A 22,292-nucleotide genomic window follows, 5' to 3' on the forward strand; every position below is an offset into this window, starting at 1 on the left:
GAAATGAAACTAATCTAAACAGCAATAGATGAGTTTTCTTGATCAACTTTTAAAAAATTATCATATCATGGATTGCAAAGAAAGGCACATGCTAAGATAATAGTAGAAAAACTCCTTAGTATTTTTGGATTATTTTCCCAGCTGTCTGTATGTTGGTGAATGCCAATTAAGTACAAGAATAGTCACATGTCATATGATGGCTGCTTTGCTCATGGCAAGTATGGTCAAGATGATGGTCAGGTTTGCCAAGAGCCTAGATATGATTTCCTTGAAATTCTGCCTGGAGTGAGCCTTAAAACTATGATTTTTGAAGAAAACATTCTCTGTTCACCCTCTGCTTTGTCTGTGTCCTCATCTAAATGGGAAAATTCCAAGCTACCCTAAAAGCTACCTCTTGTGTGGAGGTGTTCAGGTTGTTCCAGGTGTGTTGGCAGTGCACAGCCTGGCTCTGTATGAGAGCCATTTCAAGAAGACAAGGTTATGCATCTCCATGCATGTTTTTAGTTTTGTCCTGAAGTTATTTGGTGAATTTAACAGTGTCTTAAATAGAACAAGTGTTCTAGTCTATTACATTTTCTCTTCCATTTTAATTAAGGAAAATAGCATGTTCTACTTAGAAACAGCCAGTCCAGAACAGCACAGTTTAATTAGACTTGGATGCATTTTGAAAAAGTCCTCAACCATGGAAGAAGGGTACTTGGAAAAAACACAGGATTGTGTCGTCACACTGCGAATATTCTCACAAGGAAATGAGTCATTAACCTATCCTAGTGTTTTGCACAATCATTGTCATTGTGGGTGAGTGTGGTTGTCTGTACCTGTGAGTTGGTAGGAATGTTTAAGTTTCAGGTAATGACTGGATGCTGAATCTGATGTAACTGAAACAGAGTAAACACAAGTATGATTTTGCATGCTTTAAATAGATAAGAGGGATTAAAATAGCACTTTTCTGATAGGGTTAACAAAATTCCTAAAGGTAACAAGTTAATTTGTTCATCTGGTATGAATGATGGCTTCCAGGTTTTATTTCATGATAGGCAGTCATTTGAGATTGAGCTGTGCAGGTACATAGTCAGAGTTAGGTGGGTCCCTTCACAAGCACTTGTACCAGCAAGGTAATGATAGTTGGTGTGATAGTTAGTGGAAGGTGTTCTGTTGGTGGTTATTTCTGCAGACCTCCACAACTGTGCATCATTTGCTGTGAAGTTTTTATATACAGTGTTTTGCTTGATAGCATGTGAAATTAAGATGTTGATGTTTTTTCTATGCAGTTGGCCAGAGTTTGCCTATTAACTAGTACTATAGTTAATAAAATTTTTCGGCGGTCAAAATTAATCCTTGTCCAACTAGGCTGTATCAGATGACTTGCTGAGAGTTTCTCTTAAAAATGAAGTCTCTTTACTTGTCCTGAGTAGAACTGGAGATATCCTAGGTATTGTTTTCATCAAACATGTCCTATACTGGCATATATGTAGTCGTAAACTGAAAAATAAGAGTTAAGTAAATCTAGATACCTGGTGCAGATGACAAGAAGAAATTTCACACATCTATATAGATAAATATCTAATCACTCTAAATATCACTGTTCTATGGTGATCAGAATTCCATACTTCTTCTGTTTTATTAAGGACTGTGCAAATCATTCATTTTGCCAGCAATTTTAAAAGGTTGAGTTGGTTTTTTTTTTGTTTGTGTGCTGTAGGATTTTTTTGAAGCCAGAATACTAGTACCATCCTTTGGAGAGAGTGGAAGCCTTTTTCTAATTTTTTTCCCCATTTCTCAATCCATTCGTTGCTGGTTGTGTGGTTGCTGGATTCACAGTGGTGTTTTGTGGGAAACACGAAATGACTTTTAACATGTTTTTTTTCTCCTTTTTCTTTTTATAACTCCCTTTTCAGAATTCCCCACTGTACCAATATCTGCAGGATTTGGGACACACAGATTTTGAAGTATGTTCCTCAGTGTCACAGAAGGCAGAGCAATGTGCAGCAGCAGAAAGCCAAAGGGAGCAGACTGTGCATGCTGCCCAGAAGGTGAGCACTCTCCTGTTGTTGAGTATTTATCTTCTCACAAGAAAACTGCATTGCTTCACAAATAGGAGAAATCAGAACAGAGAGAAATCACTTCCTGTATTTAAGAAAAAACAAAGGCAAAAACCCCCAGGCAATGAACCTCAGCCCGTTATTGTATCTTGAAGTTGTGGTTAATCAGTAGTTTGGGGTGTTTCTTTGCCCTTATGTAAGCTAGGAAAGGAAGACACTTTGATAAATAAACTTTTGAGTGTTGAAAATTATCTTATATAGTGGATCTTATTATGTTAGCTTAGCATGACATTCTGGGAATAGAACCTGTAATTTTCTAGAACAGAATATTTATAGTTTCCAGCCCTCCCCAGCCATTCAGTTGCTAAGTATAGTTTGTCTGTGACAAAACATATTAAGAAAGAGGATTTCTGGGAAGTAGAAATGCAGTAACCAATCTGAACAACATAGTTAATGTTGATGGCTATTGCATTTCTAATAATGATTACTTCTATCACTGGTCAGAAAGCAAGGCAGAATTTAAATGAGAATTTAGCTCACAATTTTCTTTATTTTGAGCTACCTTTAAAAGTATTCATGGAAATATTAGGTCTACCATTTTTGCTTTTCAGAATTGTCAGCTGGCACTCACCATAACCCTCAAGAATCCAGCTGAAAATGTGTTTTCTCTTTAAAGCTAATGGCTGTTTTGTGGTATGTTTACACTGAAGATACCTATTCTGACTTAGTGTAGAAAGACTTTGATTAAGTATTTATTTATTTATTAAATGTTAACATTATTCCCTGTAAATTAAAAAATAGGATGACATTTCATTGGTTGATACTCTGTTGGTTACTATGAAGTAATGCATGGACTGTCACTATATTATTTTGCATAGTTACTTTTGTGGCAGTCAGAAAATCAGTATGATGTTGTGTTTGTGTATGTAATTTCCACTGAATTTTATACAAGAGTTCTGTGGGATTAAGAACCTCAAAAGTATTAAGATATGCCACTTTTAAAAACCTCAGGTATTCTGTTTTTCTCCCCTCCCTTCCCCTCAAGCATTTTAGTGTTGGCAGCAATTCCTCCAGTATTGTGTCAGATGTAGAAGTAATTCTTCATGGTTTGCCTTGCAACTTGAAGGGAGTGGGTGTGTGAAATCAGGCTGTCCATTTCTTACAAACACTAGATGATGTTCACATTGTCTCATCTCTGTCTAGACAAGGATATGGAGTGGAAGTGAGGACGAAACCTGTAATTTTTAGTGATAAATTGTCATAGGTTCTTCCTGCTGCAATTCCAGTACCAGTTGGAAGAATTAACACTTTTCTTTTGTAATCTGATATCAGAAAGTCTGGTTTTGTCATTTGATTTCTGTGTCCCATTTTGGTAGCGTGTCTCAATAGGAAAGAAAATGAGGGAGAGGCAGCTGGCCACACATTTAGAAAAATAGACTGGATTTAGGGGATCTGAGGCTTGGTTGCAACTTTTTTATGACATACAGACAAATAATTTGCATTCCTATCGAGTCATTTCCTCAGTTTTACATGAGACTGTTACCATTTCCCTTCTCTTGGCCTTCACTGACCTAGTCTATTGAAATGATAAAATGTCTGGAAAAGAAATAGTTTCTGACTTCTAAATATGTACCTACCCACAGTCCTAATATAACATGATATTCCTTGAGGCTTGATGTAACTATGATTACAGGGAGCAGATGCTGTTCCATACTGAGTGAATCCCAGTATATGTATATCACTTTCCTTCTGTTCTGAAAGTCAAGTTTCCAAATGCCTTGAACACTTTATTAAAATAAAAATGTAAAAGCCAGAGTATTGCTTTCTCTTTGAGTTGAGATTGTTTCCTCCTCTTGTGTTCAGTCAAGTGGGAACCCTCTGCAGTTGAAAGCAAGTGACACACAGCAAGAATTTTGGCATGGCAAAGGTCTACTTCGGGATCGCCAGGGACTGAAAAACAAATCTGGGAAGAAAAAGAGATTCCTAGTGACTGATATAAATATTTCTGTTGTGTCTAGCTGTCCTGCCAAGCAGAGCGCGTGGTTCAGGCATAAGGAAAGGCAGAGGCACCAGGTGAATTTGAAGAACATTTTAAAAACTTTTTAGGACATGTAGTTTTGGTGGCGGTTTTTGATTGGAATATGGTCTTAATAAGGATTGAGTTAAAAAGCTGCAAAGCCTGTGTTCTGGGGGCTGATGAAATGCTAAGCTCCCATCTGAGGGATTATGGAGATGTGATTTAGCATAGTAATTGTAGTTGCCATGTTCCTGGCTGTGCCAATCTGTGGAGAAAGTTACAGCTAAAGTCGTGGTCTCATGATCACTTGATACTCAAAAGTACTGCTAGTCAGAGCTCCTAGACTTGTTTTCTGGAATTAAATCCCATTTGGGTATTAATCAGAACTGCTTGATCTGAACCCAATTTATTACTTCCCATTTACATCTTACCTTTCTCAGCCATGTTCCTAGGCTGCTGTGCATATCTGAATGTTTAAATTGATTATAGTGTCACACGTTGTCCCACCTTAGATATGATTATATTCTGTCATTAGAACAGAGCTGGTGCTGGAGGCAGCTTCTGAGGATTGTGTTGGGGCTAGCTCTCAGTAGCTGTGCAGGTGCCCTGATGGCAGAGGGACCAGTCCTTTGCCTTTGTCTAGGTCTCCTGTCCACTTAATATAAGGTATTCAATGTGTAGCATTATCTTCTTCTGAAGAATTTCTCTACAAAACAGAAGTAGACCTTAGAATTCTTTTTTAGATTCAAATTAATTTACCTAAAATGTGCATGTACTATGCTAATATTTTTAATGTAAGCAATTTTTAGGAGTTATGCATCTTTGTTATTTAGTTTACAGAGCGTTTTACTGAGTGCTGTTCTAAAGCTGTTAGAATACTCCAGAAGCATTGGCACCAAGACCTGACTTGTGTGTTGGTGAAAGTAGTTTTACTTGTCAGTAATGCTCCCAGTGGGAATGCAAACTGAGAGACACTATTCCAAGGATGTGAATAATTCAGTATGTTGCTGTACTCTGTTGGGTCACAGCCCAAGACAGTAGGTTGTCTTGTTTTGTATTTTCAAGCACTGACTTGCCTGTTGAGTGTTTATGCAAGCTCAGATCTTTATATTTAAACTAAACCATGGAGAATAAACTTAAGGATTGCTTATGTGGCACACTAGGTTTGGGCTTTTTTTCAGTAACTCCACAGTCTAGTTTAGTAAGCTGGTAGGACTTTAAAACTATCCTTGGTGTAGCTTTAAATGTTCTTTCTATGAATCCAGATTTACAAAGGCTAAGCAGTTGAAAATGATAGGATTCAAGAGGCATATTCTTAAATTAAATGGGTGACTCTTTCTGTATCCTGCTTTCAATGTACAGGGAAAAGTACTGTTCAGTGAAAAACCTGTTAGAAATTCAAATGCAGAGCAGGACCTTTGTTCATTTAATTTCAATTTTCTACAAATTGTAATTAGAAAATTTTATTTCATTTTGCACCACTCCACAAGAAACTTGAAGGATAATCTAGTGCTGCACTTAGTGACATTCTTCTGACTTATGTCACTGCCCTTGAGCAACATCAAAATACAATCACTTGGATTTATTCCATAGTCTTAGTGTGAATTGCTGGGATAGCTCCTCCTAACAAGCCACAATGATGTCAGTGTTTCGGGAAGAGCTATCATTATGAGATCCCTGTTACTGGTTCCCTCTTCATTGACCTAGAAACACTTCCTTGTGGCATAGATCTAAAAATCTAACTGTACACAGAAAGATGAGACATTTGTAAAGAAAAGCTCAAGTTAAATTACTTAAATGGGCACTAAAATAAGTTATTTCAAAAACTGTAGAAGTGTAAGGGCTTTAGGGTGAGAGTTCCTGATGTTAAGGCTGTTCTGCCCTGGCTTGCTGCACCAGACTGGTCTCACTGCCTTTCAGAAGGCTGTCAGGCTGGTCACAGGTTAACTACAAAACTCTGAGCTCTTGTTGCTCATATTTGTTCTTCTGTTTCCCACCTTGTAGCTGGAGAAAAAAAAAAAAAAAACCAAATAAGAGGAGAATAAAAACCAAAAAACAACCCAAACAAGAGGGAGAAACAGATGCTGTCACCTTTTATAAATTGAGCTATTACAGTCTGTATGGGGTTTTGCTTTATTATTTTGAAATAGTATGCCACAAAATGTAAGCACTTCTCAATTAATTCTTTTTTGGCATACATTTTATTTGATTGTTATATGTCAGCAGTCTGAAGATTGAGACAGGGCCTCAGAATTCATGAAATATATATATATAAATATTATGAAAAATACTTCCTGTCAGTTCGGTCTGAGGAAAGTAGATAGAATGGTGTGTCAAAAGCTGCTTTTTTTTTGTTTGTTTTGTTGTTGTTGTTCATAGAATGGCTGCAGACTGAAGCAAAACCATGCATCTATTCAGTTATAATCTGTCATGCATCCTGTTTTAGGAGGATACGAGAGTAGAATGTGTGGTGACTGAGAGGGAGTCCCTCTATTAGTGGTGTCTGAAGTTATGTTTACAGCTCAGACAAAAGTGTGCCTTTAGATTGTGTGGGAAGCAGCACAAAGTACCTGGCGGTACACACAGTGGTGTGGACAGGGAGTTTCTGGGGTATTTCCTCTTCTTACCATCACTCTCCCTGTCTCTGTTTACAGCTCTTCTGGAGTCTTGTGCTCAAGCTGCAGTGGGCTGCTGAGGAGAGGTTGTCCCTGTTCCAGTCTTTCACTTTTCTAAAGCCTGTCAATCATTTAACCTTTGAGTTTTTTCTCTCCCAGGAGAGAGAAGGTCTTTCATATCAATACAGCATCTGCCAGCTTGAGATCAATCTACTCTTAGCTCGAGTTATTTTTACCAGAACAACATAACAATCTATTATGCTCCAAATAGGTGGGGTTACTGAAGGTTTTATTTTATTCTCTTGCTCACAAGCAAACTGACGGGAAGCAGATGTTCTCTTAGTGTACTCTGAAGTTAGGCCAGACACAGTAAGTGAAACTTCCTTACAGGTACTTGGGTCTGAGTTAACAAGAAAATCAAATGCAGAAATAAAGGCTTTGTCTGCTGTTATTTATTTAATTTTGGCTTTGTTTTTTTGTTTTTGTTTTTTTAATTGGAGTAATTTCTGTTCCTTTCAGCAAGGCATCCTGTCAAAACTAGTTGAATTTTTTAGAAGCTGGTTTCCTTTTCCACAATATAAGAAAAACAATGACATACTTCACCGACTGGTAAGCGATCACTTTTTTTATTTTTCCATTTCCTTTCCTAATCCACAGGTCTTCCTCTCCTCTGTATCTCATCCTCTGAACAACATCTTTGGTCTGTATTGTTGGGCTTGGCTCTAAGAGTATTACTTATTCTTTAGATAATACTAATTGTGGTTTTCAGTTACTGTGCCAAAGTGGACACAAAAGGACAGGAGCAGTATCAGTAGCCAGGTTGCAGATGTTCAAAATGTGGAAGATAATAAAATATGTGAGAAACTAAAGAAATTCTTGAGAGCTGAAATGAATTTAATTGCAGTGTAGGTACCCCTTTGGTGGAAGGCAGTAGGGGATGCTGACTGAGAAAGTCTAGGTGTGGTAGCCTAGTGCCTTGTAGAGACCACCTAAGACAGAAGGTTCTAGAGCTTCAGCTGAGTATTGCTTCACCCTCTGTTTCAGCTTGTTAGCTTAGGCACAGCACTGCCGCAATGCAGCTGTACTGGTCCTGGACCCATCCTGCCCTCTTGGTTTCAACACTGCTCTCTCCAGGGCTTCTGCTTTTGGGAAAGGCAAAGCAAACTTTGCTCTTTCTCTGCAGCACCACTTTCCAGCCTGGGCTTGTCTCAGATCTGCCTTAACTTGTACCCAGCTCTTTCACGCTCCTCGTATGGCTTGCAATTGTCACTTTAGTCAGACTGTTCCAGAATCTAGAATTTTGATTTATTTTTTCTGCTGTGATGTAGGGATGATGTCTTCAAATGGAGTTTCAAGAGAAAATACTGAAAATGAGAAGCTAGAATTTTCCATTTCCCCTATGAATTGAGAATATTATCTTAACAGCAATTTTTAGCTTTACTTTCTTGAGATGCAGACATAACCAAAGAAGATGGAAAATATGTTTGTCCTGCTGCATACTACAGTAGAGTACTGAAGTGACACAGGATGCATCAGAGGAGGGCAGAGTTTCCTCTTGCACACAGTCCTGAAACAAATGTTTCCCATTAAAAGTAGAATGAAAGTTATCTGAGGTGACATCTGTGCATGGAATGAAATTTCTAAACTAACTATCTTATGGTTTCATAGAGAATCTCATTCTGTCACTGACAGAATGAAACAGATTTTGTACTGTGAAATGTCACACTTGTGTTAAAAGCTTCTATTAGGGACTTTTCATAAATACTCTCTTTTCCCTCCTGTAGTTAGCTAGATGCAGGGATGCACATGTTCAGTATTTGTTGGGTTTTGTTATGACATTCTTAACTTGAAGTAATTACGGTTTGATGCAGTATGCAAATGAAAATTTCAGGGTCCTTCTCTGATGGCTGTATTTGTCTTCATGAGCTGCATATTTATCTTGAAGAGCTCTAGTTGGGGAAAAAGTAGAAAATGCTTATGGCATCAAATTCTCAACTAAGTAACTTCCTAAATTTTGCCTGAGGTTTAGCAGGATGGGGTCTTTAGAGCCCCATGCTGTTTGATGTTTGGGTTGAGTTCCCTTGGGAAAGGTACAGAATCCTGCAGGAGGGTAGTCCAATGCCTTGGCTTGGGGCTTCAATCCAGTGCACTCATCCTACTGTTATTAAGTGACATTTGTTGACTAATTAGCAATATCTCTCTTAAGTTTTGTTTATTAATGATATAAAGGATGTCATGACAGTAAAAAAATTTATTTTTTTGGTTTTTTAATGGTCTTCTAAAATTCAGTACCTTTCTTATTCTTATACAAATATATTGGCATACTCTGTGGCCTGTTTCCAGTTATTGTTACTATCTAGGTCAGATGCAGTGTGATGCATCCTGCCAGCCTGAAGTCTTAAGTAGTGCATGAGCTTTTAAAGTTAAACAAATTTAATAATAATAAAAAAGTAGCTACTTGTGATATATCTGAAACATTCCTGTGCTCTGGGAACAGATTGTTGTCAGTAAAGTGTAGAGTGTATGTTTTCCTTCTTCAGCTATCTTAATTTTAAGAATTTGCATATTCTTTACTAATGCCTGTTTTTTCTCGTGCCCATTTGTATGTGGTAAGGATGTTGGATTTCGATTTGACACGCTCCGTACCATCCTGCAACAGGAAGTTCTGCTGCAGGAGGATGTGGAACTGATTGAATTCCTTGACCCCAATATCCTGTCTGCAGGGCAGTGTAAGCAACAGGAAAACAGACAGCTTCCAACTCTTCGCTCCCTAGCAACTCCTAATATTTGGTATTGTATTGAGGATAATCTACCATTATAGTCACTCAGAAACGAGCAAAAAATATATTGTGCATTCTTGATATAAAATGCAATATTGAAGTAACTATATTTTTTCTCATGTCCTTGGGTCTTTATTCTACTAGCCCCCAGATTTTTGTATAAACATGTTTTTTTTTTTTATTAGGCATTTTATGAAAGAGTAAATTTTCATCTGAGGTAACTACATGAACATGAATGAATACTCTCTAATATATAGAATATATTCTATAAGGAAGAACTAGCATAGTGGATTAATTCATTAATTTCTGAAGCTATATAGAGGTGATTTTGGTAATGAGACATGACTGTGAAGACTGTATTGAAAAGTGTTTATTTTGGTATGGTCTTTAAAAAATATGTTGTGGGTGGGGGGAGGTGAGGTGGAATGTGTAATTAATTTTCAAACATAGAATATCAGAAGAATAAACTACAGAATATTTCAATAAGATACATTGAAGTCAGCGGTTTTGTGGAATTTAGTCAAGAATACTGAAGGAGCTGACTGCAGCAGTATCTGAACAGCTACTACCTGTGTTTAAAAAACAATGCCAGTGGTTGTTCTGACAATGCCTTTCTTGAAATGTGCTAATCAGTAGAAAAAAAAATCACGTAATATGGGCTATTTTTTCATATATACACTAAGATTATTATAGAGTCACACCTCAACTGTTTAAGTTATGTCGTTATTGATGCTGTCAAACAAGAGAACTTTTGAGCCAGATTTTTCTGGTCCTAGCATTATTCAGTTTCTTTAACTTTCAGCTGGTAAAGTACATTTACAAAATTTGTTAATGTTTTTCACCTTCCAGATGACACTAAGTTTGTGTTTTCATAGACTATAGTTCAACAGTAGCTTGGAGAAATGCCTTGAAAATGATAGAAAATTCATTAAAGACAGAGGTTTAATGCTACACTTGGAAAGGAAAACTCAAGTCAATAAACATCAAGTGGGGAATAACTGGATATGCAATACTGCTCCAGGAAAGGATCTGCAAATATGGAATAGTGTTATGATATATAGAAGGTGGTGATCAATTATCATTTATTCAGTTCAGAAAAGGGAAGGATATGAGGAAGAATAATGCAATTAATCTGCAAGTGATTCAAATTGGGACTTGGGGGAAATCTTTTGAACTCTAAGAATACTTAGGAGTTGGAATAGCCATGGAATGGGTTGTGGAGTCTCCATTTTCATCTTTGGTTTGTCCATGACGATCTGGGTTAACCAACCAGAAGCTTAAAATGAACAAAGTGGGCTATTAAATCCCTTCTAGTCTTTCATTGTTAGGATTTGATTTATTTTATTTGTGGGACTTTATTTTTTAACGTGCCAAGGAAGTTAGAGACTGTGTGCCTGTCCCTTTTAGAGGCAGTTACAAATTTGGAATATTTTATTGGACCTTTACTGAAACCTCTCAGTAGCCAGTAGCCCTAAAGAGTTAACACTTGTAAAGCTGGTTGAAATTTGACCACAAAACTGTCCAGGAAATAGAAACCCAGAGATTGTGCCTTATTTTAGAAATGGAAAAATATTCCATGTGAATACTTCCAAACCTAAATGCAGGATACACAGCTTTAAGGGATGAAAGAAAAAATGTTTTTCATTGAAAACATTCTGGAAAAGTATAGTTGTAATGCACCTTGAAGCTGGTAACCCATCTATCTCTCTAACGATTGTGATTATTTTACAAAACCATATCATACTATATATGAAATGCAGTGTATTTTCTAGCAGTTACTTATTTATGTTGAATTTTTGTAGAGGAAAGTAACAACTTTATAAGCTTTTTAAATGCCTTTGAGAAATAACTGAGATACTAGGAATTCTATTTTTTAAGGATTTTCAAAAGGTGCTAAATTATTTTAAGTGATTATGCAAGCCGTCTTTATGAAATTAAGTGTTAGAAACTAGTGGTGCACTGATGTCCAAGTTAAATGAGTCAAACGGTAGAAAAAATACAGCTGGCACTAACTGAGGGATTTGCTACCAAAAGAAACATGCCCTTCCCTACTGTACTCTTGAACCTGGAAGTACAGATACTACAGTTCCTACACGCCCTGGCTTAAAATGCTGAGTTGTCAGGTTTTTTCTTTTTTTAATTTTCTTTTCTCTTTTTTTTAAGTAGTATGTGTAAGAGATACTGACCTTTCAAAGTGGTATGTTACTCTCTTACTCATACTTTAAAAAAGCTGAAGAAAGGTTTCTTTAGAGTGTACCAGCCAATTAATATCATGTACACATTCATCTAAACCTGTCTCAAGTAGTTTTCAGTGTTCACAGCTCCCTTCAGGACCTACATAAAAGCCTCACAATAAGGTGTTGTAATCTCAACTGTAACTGCAAACTTAGTAATTTTCCCACTTGTTTGCCCTTAGTAATGTGTGGCTGGTGGTACTGTGTCTGTTTGCAGGGATGTCTCGCTGCTCCTTGCCTTTGTAAGTGCGCTGCTTATGTTTCCTTCCTGGTGGAAGGAATCATCATGGCTGCTCTGCGGACCCGTGCTGCTCCTCTATGCAGCCTTTAGAGTGTGGGGCACCTGGAGGACAGCCAAGCTGCAAATGTCCCTGCGAAGATACTGTATCCAGCTGGAAGAAACAGTGGCTAATAGCCGAGCATTTACTAACCTCGTCAGGAAAGCTCTGCGACTCATTCAAGAGACTGAAGTGATTTCCAGAGGATTTACCCTGTGAGTCTGTATTTCATTTTATTTAATACACAGATCCATTCAAACCAGCTGTCATCTAAAGTTGTCTTGTTACCCTGTCTCCCATAACAAGTGGAATTACTGGAAAACATGATGCATCAAGGTTTTAATTTACATGAAATAGTATAATTATTATTCATACTAAAAGTATGAATTCTAACAACTCAGTGTTAAAAGTCTGCATCCTGAAGGTGAAGTAAGTCTCACAAAACTCATATGCCTGTGAATGTCCTGCGTTGCTAGCAATGAAATGTATGAACAAACGGACTTTGAACTAAACTAAGTTAACTATTTTGGAGAGTCATTTAGAAAGTTTTTTTTAATCTTGTATTACCGAACTGATGTAAATAAACCAATCTGTAAGTAATGATTCATGTTTTAGAAAACAAGATGACATGAAAACATTCTATTTTTACATAACAAATGTCTGAAGTAGCGAGAACACAGTAATCAGCAAAAACCATCAAACATCATTTCCCACCTCAAGTAAAGTTAACATGAGTCTTTTTTGCTTGCATACAATTGTTGAAACATGTAGATTCTTAAATTATTTACTGTTGAATTTGCCTCTCTTCCACTTAAAAGATGCAAAATTGACTATTTAGCTCTTGTAGTTATTTGATAAGTTTTGCTGATTTGCTATGTGAAAGGACATCAGAAAGTATTCAGTGTATGCAGTGATTCCAAAGCCAACAGGCCTGTCGCTGTGCACTGTCATTGCCGTGGATGCTTTCGTGTTGTAACCACCTATGATGAATCCATATGTGCGCCAATTCCGCTTAAGGCTAAGGGAGATGGGAAACACCAACACCTAAAATACAGTCAACTTCTTTCTAAAAAAAAAAGCAGAAGTTCCCTTGGGGGCAACAAGATGTTTATCTGTGCCAGACCAACTATTCTACATTCAGACTCATGTTCTTACATGCAAATGTGCAACTTTAGATTTAAAATTTGGATTATTTTTTTTGCTAGAGATACCTTCAGTGTATTTCACTGAAGAAATGTTTTATTCTCCCTTTGGAATGCATAAGCATGTCTTCAGTCTGCCTAGCTATGTGGTTTTTGTTTTGGTCTGGATTTTTGCTGAAGAAGCATATACTTGAGCAACAGGCAGTCTTATCTTTGCAAACGGGTTCTTAAAAAAAATTATTGTTCGGGCTTGTCCAAATTACAGATTAGAAAAACATTTGGATTTTTGCCTAAGTTTAAGCAAACGAACTTGTGGTCAATGTCTAAATTGCTGCTGCCTTGTTCTTTTACTACATATCTTAGATAACAGATTAACAAAAAACAGACCGGTCTTTAAGCTGATGCTTGATCTAATAGCTTCTTTACTTGAAACTTTGGCAAGCTTTTCAAAAGACTTTGGTATATGGATAGAGTGGGAGAAGTCTGACTGTGCCAACATCCTCACTGGAATAACTGTACAGTATAAAGAAGTCTGTGCTGCACAAATTTTGGGTTGGTTTAGCCTAGAGGAAGTTCTATCTCCACAGTGTCCTTTTCTGCATCTACATATACAAGAGATGTTGCTGTGCAGGGCAGTGTGAAATTCTTTGCTTTGAGTATCTCTTTGAGTATGGTCCAAAATGCCAAAATGCTAGTTTCCTTTTTTTTTTTTTTTTTTTTTTTTTCCCCTAGAATTTTCTTCAGTAAACCTCAGCAGAACAAAGTTTAGTATGTTCTCTCATAGTAAGGTTATCAAAATCTTAGTGCTTATTCAGAAAGAGTCTCATGGCAATTGAAATGGTTGCATTTGAAAAGTTACTGAGTATCCTCTTGTGTTATTTTACATCCTTGAAGGAATGAGGTTTCAATCGGGTACAGCATCCTGGTCAGTGTTACATGTGCAGCTGTTTTAAGGTACTGCTAACTCAGCATTGTTTGGTCTGTGCATTGACCATATTGTGAGTGGAAAGGTACTGAAGCTGTCATTAAAATAGTACCAAATTCAGAATTTGACTGGTTGTACTTAGCTAAACTCTGACAGGGCAAGTCCAGGTCTGCAGCTTTGGCCTGAAGTTCCTTGTGCTCCACTGCTGGTTTTCTTCCCTGTGACACCATCCATTGCTGTTCTCATAGGCTAATTTACACATCCATTGAAATATCTATGGCTTTGCTTTCTTCTACCCTATTTGCCCCTTATACCAGACTGTCTCTGTAAATGGTAGATTATTACTAGAGGTTTTGGTCAATTCTTTATAGGTTAAGTTATACTCAAATAGCTGTACTCAGATAGTCCAACATCCTTTTGCCTTCATTCCCCTCCAACCCAGTAAAACTGACTGCAGCCACATACATCAGGAACTAAGAACTTGAGCAGGGAGCATGGATTAGGTGACCTCCAGTGCTCCCTTGCAATCTTAACTATTCTGTGATTCTGTAATCCTGTCAGGCTTCTCTTACATTAGCTGCTCTCAAAGACAACTTGATATTCTGATTCCAGCATGGCCTTTGGAAGTGTTTAATGCTCTATTGGAATTTCAGGTGTGTCTGTGTGGTACGAGCTCTGTGATGCAGAGATGGCCAAGGCCTCACGTGGGTAGCTTGGATTACAGAAATTGTGGAGCAAAGGTAGGGCAGTGCTCTACTCAGGCAGAAGGGCAGTGTTTCTGTCTAATTGCTTCATTTGCAATTAGCCAAATGAAGCTTGATCACAGGTTGCAGCCTGGAATTTCTGGAGGGTAATGAAAGTATGCCTATTGTCTTGCACATCATAGAACAAGAACTGAAGGAATACATTATGAAAGGCTGCAGCAGTAAGCAGTGTTTATTCCCTTGCTTGTCACCAAAATAATTAACTTTTTTTGTACTGTATTTTAAACTAGCATTAACTGTGTGAGCTAAATACATATGGATGTGTATTAGCATCTTTAAAGAACTGCAGTAATAGATTTTTATTAATGTGTTTATATAAACTTGTTAAAAGTTGAAAGCAAATTAAAAATGTGGCTTGTAAAATTAATGAAGAAATATTTTGTTGTTCTATACAGTAAAATGGGTTTGGAGCTGTAGGAAAGAGAAAATTCACCCTTAAACTTCTTTTGATTCTTTCTTCTTGTGGCTGATATGCAAAGCTGATAACGCTTTGATAACATATAAGTCCAGTTAAAATACATAGAGGATAAGAGAGCCTTTTTACAAGGATGTGTGGTGATAGGGCAAGGGGGAATGGCTCTAAACTGAAATAGGGCAGGTTTAGATTAGGTATTAGGACAAAAATTCTTGACTCTTAGGGTGGTGGGACACAGGAACAGATTGTTCAGAGAAGTGTTGACTTACTCATCCCTGAAAGTGTTCAGGGCCAGACTAGATGGGGCTTTGAGGAGCGTGGTGGAAGGTGTCCTTGCCCATGACAGGGGGTTTGGAATTAGAGCATCTTCATGTTCCCTTCCAACCCAAACCATTCTGTGATTCTGTGAAGATAAATGAAACACTAGGAATTTAGGGATGTGACATGCCTGACAGAAAGACACATAATAGATTCTACTAATCTTAATTAGTAGAATAAGGAAGAATTTTTTTATAAAAAGCACTGAAACAATCCATTCCAGAAGGAAAGCAGATTGTTTTGCTGAATACTGGCAGTACATGCTGTGCGTGAGTTACGCTATATTTGTTCTCTATAGGAGTTGGAAAAGTCTGCATCTGTGTAGTAGAACATAGATCTCTGTCTCTTTTATGGTAGAAGAATTCTGCTCCTTTTCTTTGAGCTTTCTTCTGACAATTCACATGGGCTTGGGTCTACAAACTGATGTGAGAGTTCATATATAAACACTTCCAGTTGTTACTTTCAAAAACTAGGGAAAGGTTGGAGATTGGCATGTACTGCATTACATGATGTGTTCCCTAGTGAAAGATACAGCAAGGCTAGCATTTTAAATTTACATTTAGAAATGGAAATGAACACAGTTTGGTTCTATTTTTTTTTCAGATTTTAAGGTAGTTTATGAGATGTTATATAAACCATTTTAGTAACACATAGTTTAGAATGGTATGCACATATTTTATATTGTATTTCAGCTAGCATATTCAATACATGGCAATATTTGGCATGAATCTGTTTGTGTTAATGGTGTTAAACATACTGATAAGTGGTTCCAGCCTTGCTCACTGGGTGGGCTGCCCTGGTTTTCATATTTGATAGTGAAGGGCACAAGCTATTTCCCTTCACAGTCAATGTGCAGCACAGTCTAGCTAAGCACATGGGGTAGGGCTCACATTTTCCCAGCAGTGTCAGTGTACTGATTTGGTCAGCTTTTTAGTCAGATGGACTAGAGAAATAGTTGCCAATGCATCAACCCACCTCAGGCTTACCAGATACCCTGTATGCTTTTCCCTTTTAAGTGCCTGCTCATGAAATCACCTCTTCATTGTGCCCTGGGAAAGGTGAGAGCAGAAGCAGGCTTCCAGTCCCCAAACAATTAATCACAACTGACTCACCTGTTGTTCAGACTATGTTCATTCCTGAGTTGATTCTAGTAAAAATGGTGCCAGCAAGCAGAGTGCACCTAGGCTGTTTCCAGAGTGTCAGTCACAGGTTTGACATGAGATTGTATATGAAGAGATACAGCTGGAGCTTAAAGTTCCACAGACCTGTTCAATGTTCACTCAGTTCACAATTCATTTTATTTCCAGATGAGCCTATTTCTTACAGTGCTAAAGCCAATCTGAGTTATATTCTAATAGGCAAATGGCATAGTTTCTTTTAAATGGTATATTCACTGAATAGCCAGACACCAAATATATTTTCCAGTATGCTTGTGTGGTGTATACATTTCATGTGTTTACCTGTCAAGACTCACAAATACAGCTGCCATTCATTGCATGATGATAAAATCAATGGTCACCTCTCAAATAATACTTCTCTTTACCTAGAAGACTTCCTGCGTCAGGAAGATTAAAAGAATACGATGTTTTGCATGAAAAGCTATGTATTGGCACCTTTTTTCTGCAAAAATTATTGAAAAAATAAATTTGGATATAAGGAGGTATATGTTAAATATTAAAACTTCCAAAGCTGATAGTGGGCTTGTAATAGTTTTGTATCGTGATGGAGAATATGTTATGGTATGTCTACCATTAATGTACCATTTTGGAAAATTTTAGAGAAAATAAATGTGCTCAGACATTTTGCCATAGCTCAGATGAGAATAGATTAAGGCTATTTACTGAGGAATCCTGGCTGCTGTCTGAAATTTCAATCAAGTGAATCATTGATATCATCAGGTTTTTTTTAGTCTCATAGTTACTGAGTGATTTGAAAAAGCTTTCTAAATAATGAAATAGGAAAACTGATGTACTGTTCTTTAAAAATACTTTAGGACATCTGTACAGTTGTATCACATTTTACTTTTCAAGTTTGCTTGACAGGGTCAGTGCCGCTTGCCCATTTAATAAAGCTGGACAGCATCCTAGTCAGCACCTGATCGGCCTCCGGAAAGCCGTGTATCGATCCGTCAGAGCCAACTTCCGAGCTGCAAGACTGGCTACTCTGTACATGCTGAAAAAATATCCTTTCTGGAAAAACCCACCAGTTCACATAGTCCATGTTGCCTACCTGCAACTGAGCCAATGTTTAGAGTCAGGATGTCTAGAAACATTCAGTATCTAATTAGGTATCTAAACAAGGGAGAAAAAAGGTAGCTTAGGAAATAGGGGCTTGTGTTTGGTTTGGAACATGCTTAAAATTTCCCTTTTTGTGCACTTTCCACTGTGAGATAAGGTTCAGTGCACTGAAAACATTGTATCATTATTGACACCCATGCTTTGGGTATGCTGATGATGTGTTTCAGAGCCCTTCAAGATTTTGTTTTATAATTCCTCTTAGTCCAAAATATCCCTTGCACCAAAATACCCTCTTCTCTGATCAATATGGGCTTTCACTCAACATGCCTTTGTTCAAAGGTAAGTTGGTTTTCTCCTACCAAAATTAAGTGCATCAAATTAAGCTTTTTTGTTAATGTATGTCTCAAATATGTTAGAAGGAGATCATTCTGATGAACTTGTGACAGATACAATTAAAAATTTTAGGTCACAGCTTTATTCATGGAGATACAAATTGCATAAACTTGATATGTTATCATTCTCACTCTGTTCAGTAGAACTAAAAGTTCATCAATATTTGCTTTTGGCTAGTGTACCCTCTTTTAGTTAGATAGCTGCTTCAGTGAGTGCAGTTAAATGACTTTGCCCGAATTAAAATTTATTCCCATGTAGAAGAGAAGATACACAGTCATATTTTACCCTTGCACCAGACAGTTGTGTCAAACTTGGTAGACCAGTAATTTAATGAGATGGAAAGTCATATTGCTTATGTTTTGTAAGCATGAGCATTTTTGGTTGGGTACTAGTGAAACAACTTGGCATTTTCTTACACCATTTTTGCTCTGATTTGTTCATGTCAGCAAGAGTGAATTGCTCAAAATCACAGAACAAAATGCTATAGAAAGAGTATTTCTCTTTTAATTCAGAATCTAAGGTTATAGCAGGATGCAATGGCTGAAAGCCTGAAGTAGAAATTAGGCCCTTTGGGTTAAGTATTTACAGAATGTCATGAAGACCAGTTCAAAAGCTCTCTGCACTGTCCACTGAATTGTGTGGTAACTCAGGCAGTACTTCCCTCAGCATGCTAGTTGCTTAATATTTTTATTCTTAAGAACCTTGTGGGTTCTGCATCATGGGAATCTGATATAATTATATACAAGCTGGATGGAGGAAATCTTGTAGCTTATGTTACTGGCTGATGTTAACAATCTCATCCTCAGCTGATGCAGAATGGTCTGATACTCCATCTCCCTTGAACTATTTTGATAGGTAGGACCTGGGCATTGGACAACATAAACTTAAAAAGTTTGGATTTTGATGTGAGGTGATGTTCCTTGCTGTCAAGGCATAAATAGTGTTACTTTTTTATTAGTGATAAAACCAGATATTGGTTTTTATTATTGATAAAAACAGTATATTACTATACTTATAATATTTTAAACTGAGTGGTATCTTACCCCATTAGAATGGAATGCATATAAAATGCATTCTATGTCTTTGAGATGCACTGAGCACGAGGAAATTTGAAAATTTCCTGTAGTAAATCTTATAAAAACTTGTTCCTTCTCCTGCATAAAGGTTTAGCTATTGCATCATGAACTGTTAGAAAAACATACACCTTTAACTAGGGAGAGGGAAAGTTCATACAAGAGAACAAGTAAGCTAAACAAAAAGTAGCACCCTCTTGAGAATATAAATGCCTAAATTGCCATGCTGAAAGGTCTGAGTACAGACACTTGGGCATTTTTTAGTGCAGTGTTTATTCCTTGACCAGCCAGTTCATCACATGCTTTGCTCACCCCCTGGTGAGCAGGCGAGAATTTTGTAGAAGAGCAGCTTGGATTTCCCAGGATTCCTGTGAGGCCTTCCTGTTAGATCTAGATGGGAATGTGCTTTTGAAGACTAAAGTATGAATGTTAAATTGTTACGTACAGGGATACATTAGCATTCTTCTTTTTCTGTAGGAAAATAAGAGTGTCTAACCTGATAAAGGTTAGACATTCACTGTACAGGTATTTTATTCTGGATTTGACAGTTCATTATTAAGTAGCATTGCCTTCTTTCAGGCTAATAAGGCGTGTGAGTTAAACAGATGAATGAAATATTTTCACAGAAACATAGACAAATTTAAGTAATCTGAGATAGTTAAGCTTTAGTATTTTGGCTTTAACAGAAGTGCATTAGGGCTAAAAAATATTACGAGATCAAAGTGCACTAAGGAAGTGTGTTCCTGTATATACTGGTGTGTGAATATGTTTAAACTTCCTAAATGTTTGATCCATGGGAAACTAATGGGGGCATGGGATCAGTTCTCTGCTTACATCTGTCAGAAATGGGTGTGGAAGGGCTGCAGTAGAGTAAGACAAGGCAGGCAGTGCAGAAGGCCACTGGGAATCCCTGGCTGAGACACAGTATGGGTAAGTGGCTCCTTAAGTGGTCAAACCCTGCATTTGAGATGTTGCCTGGAATTTATTTTTAGCATGACTTAGAAATCCATATGTGTCCAAACTGCTTTTTGTGGCATTCATACTGTTGGAATGCCATGTTGCAGGAAAAGGCTATCAAGGAGTACAGGTAGTCTGTAAGATGAGTGGTCCTGAAGGGTTTTGACGTGAGTTTTCAATTTCTGATGGAGTTGCCATCCTCATCCTATGTGCTCCCTCTGCTGGGCATGCTGTCGGGTTAATTTAGAGTAGACACTATTTATGTGAGGCAGCTGCTGGTGACAACAGTAGTATTTTAATCCTAATTAATTTACATTGCAAGGTTTTGTCTGAACACTTAATAGGCTTCTTCTTTTCCGGACATTAGGGATAAAGGAGGGAAAAATGTGGGTTTTTTACATCCTGGACACATTGCTTTACTGTTTCGTGCAATACAGAATATTACTTTTTCATGCAATGTTCTGCTTAACCAGTGAACATCTCTTGGGTGAATCACTTTTGCAAGTTCAGTCCTTTGAGAATTTAGCACGCGGAAATTTTGGGTGTGAAAGCAGATGGAACTCATAGCTTCTCCCAGAAAATACGTTAGTTGGACCAGAGACAAGTGCTTCTAATTGGCTTTATGTGCAAGAGATGAGGGCATTCAGTTTCTAGATCTAACTATAAATGAAAAAAAAATGTATTTTAAATGAAGATTGTATTTTCATTAATGCTTAAAAATATATATATATTTCTGTGGAACAAATGTGATTTTGTACTTATGGCCGTAAGTTTACATACCTGTTTTAAAATGAATTTTACTGTTTCGTGACTGGGTAACTATGAAAAAACATGCAAAAATCTTGAACTGTTCCTTCTCAACCTGAGGTTAGCCTAAAATTAGTTCTAATTTAAAATAATGCTGCCTAGTCTATTAATTCTTTTATCTGCCTTCTGGTATCAGTTATATTTGGCTTGCTTCCTACTTTTTAAGCATTTTTGAGGACTAGAAATGTACATTTTCCTACTGAGATTTTAAATGTGCTGAATGGTGTTGATGGATATCAGTTTGCCACTCATCCTGCCAAGACCATAATGTCTTTACAGTGATGTAATCAGTAATGTTATGACAGTCAGGGAGCTCCAGTTCTTCACAGAGCACTCTGAAATGTCAAAAACCTTTCACTGTAAAGACCTCTGAGCAGTCCATCCACAGACAGAGCTCTCAGCGAATTCACATCCTGAGGTTGGTCTATAACACAGACTACCTTTAAAACTTAAAATTGCACAATTGTTCTCTTTCCTCTGTTAATTTCTGGTTTAAGATTGACATGAACTCTCTCTTGGAAACTCAACATTTCAAAGTAAGCTGTTTCACTCATTCAAAAGGGATGCAGGGATTTTTCATCAATCTACTTTGTTTCTTTTTATGTGTTTGTATTTTGACTTAGGTGTTTTGTCAGTGTCTTATCTCTCATCCTTCTAAGAGCCTTTAAAACTTGTGCTTCAAATAAGGATTGCAAAATTTTAAATTAAACAGGATTCAGGTGGATTTGGGGTGAAAGTATGTGCTTTCATAAAAATTGCCTGGAATAAGAAACCTTATTAAGTATTTCTTTCCTTTTCTGTGTGTTTAATGCAAAAGTGGCTTTGTTTACCACCTTAACTCCAGCTAAACTTACCCTCTGAACTCAGAGAGTGACAACGTGACCAGCTACATCTGTGTGGTCCCCTTTAAGGAGCTGGGTCTGGGACTGAGTGAAGAGCAGGTCTCCGAAGAGGAGGCACACAATCTGACTGATGGCTTCAGCTTGCCTGCACTCAAGGTAAGCTCTCCTAGAAGGGCTTAATGCATCCATGCAGGCTCCTGGTGAGAATCTTTCTGTTGTCATGAAGTCCTGTGGCTTCTACATCCTAGCCTGTAGCAAGACACTGAATTGAGGGTAAGGTGTAACCAGTCAGGCTCTTATCATGGGTTTCTACATTTATCAGCATTCATGTGATTTCTTTGTGCGTGTAGAAAAAGAGAAGTTACTCAATACAACGTTAGGATTTTTTTTTCTGCAAATCATGGAAGTTCAAGTCAGTGTTCTATAATCAGCTTGAACAATCCCCTTTAACAT

At 37.4% G+C, this 22,292-nt stretch overlaps 1 protein-coding gene across 3 annotated transcripts in view; it reads left to right on the plus strand.

Annotated features, from left to right (window-relative positions):
- VEZT (vezatin, adherens junctions transmembrane protein) overlaps nucleotides 1-22,292 on the plus strand; it is a 50,828-nt gene that overhangs the window by 14,192 nt on the left and 14,344 nt on the right. For 2 of the 3 annotated variants that reach the window (XM_066319294.1, XM_066319297.1), the window contains exons 2-7: nucleotides 1,899-2,033; nucleotides 7,194-7,283; nucleotides 9,289-9,464; nucleotides 11,906-12,181; nucleotides 17,573-17,710; nucleotides 21,848-21,995. In XM_066319294.1, coding sequence (XP_066175391.1) covers nucleotides 1,899-2,033; nucleotides 7,194-7,283; nucleotides 9,289-9,464; nucleotides 11,906-12,181; nucleotides 17,573-17,710; nucleotides 21,848-21,995 — 963 coding nt within the window. Of the gene's footprint in view, nucleotides 1-1,898; nucleotides 2,034-7,193; nucleotides 7,284-9,288; nucleotides 9,465-11,905; nucleotides 12,182-17,560; nucleotides 17,711-21,847; nucleotides 21,996-22,292 lie in introns of all 3 variants that reach the window. The other variant, XM_066319295.1, reaches the window with a different exon arrangement.

Source organism: Sylvia atricapilla, chromosome 5, assembly GCF_009819655.1.
Source record: "Sylvia atricapilla isolate bSylAtr1 chromosome 5, bSylAtr1.pri, whole genome shotgun sequence".
Taxonomy (NCBI): Eukaryota; Metazoa; Chordata; class Aves; order Passeriformes; family Sylviidae; genus Sylvia; species Sylvia atricapilla.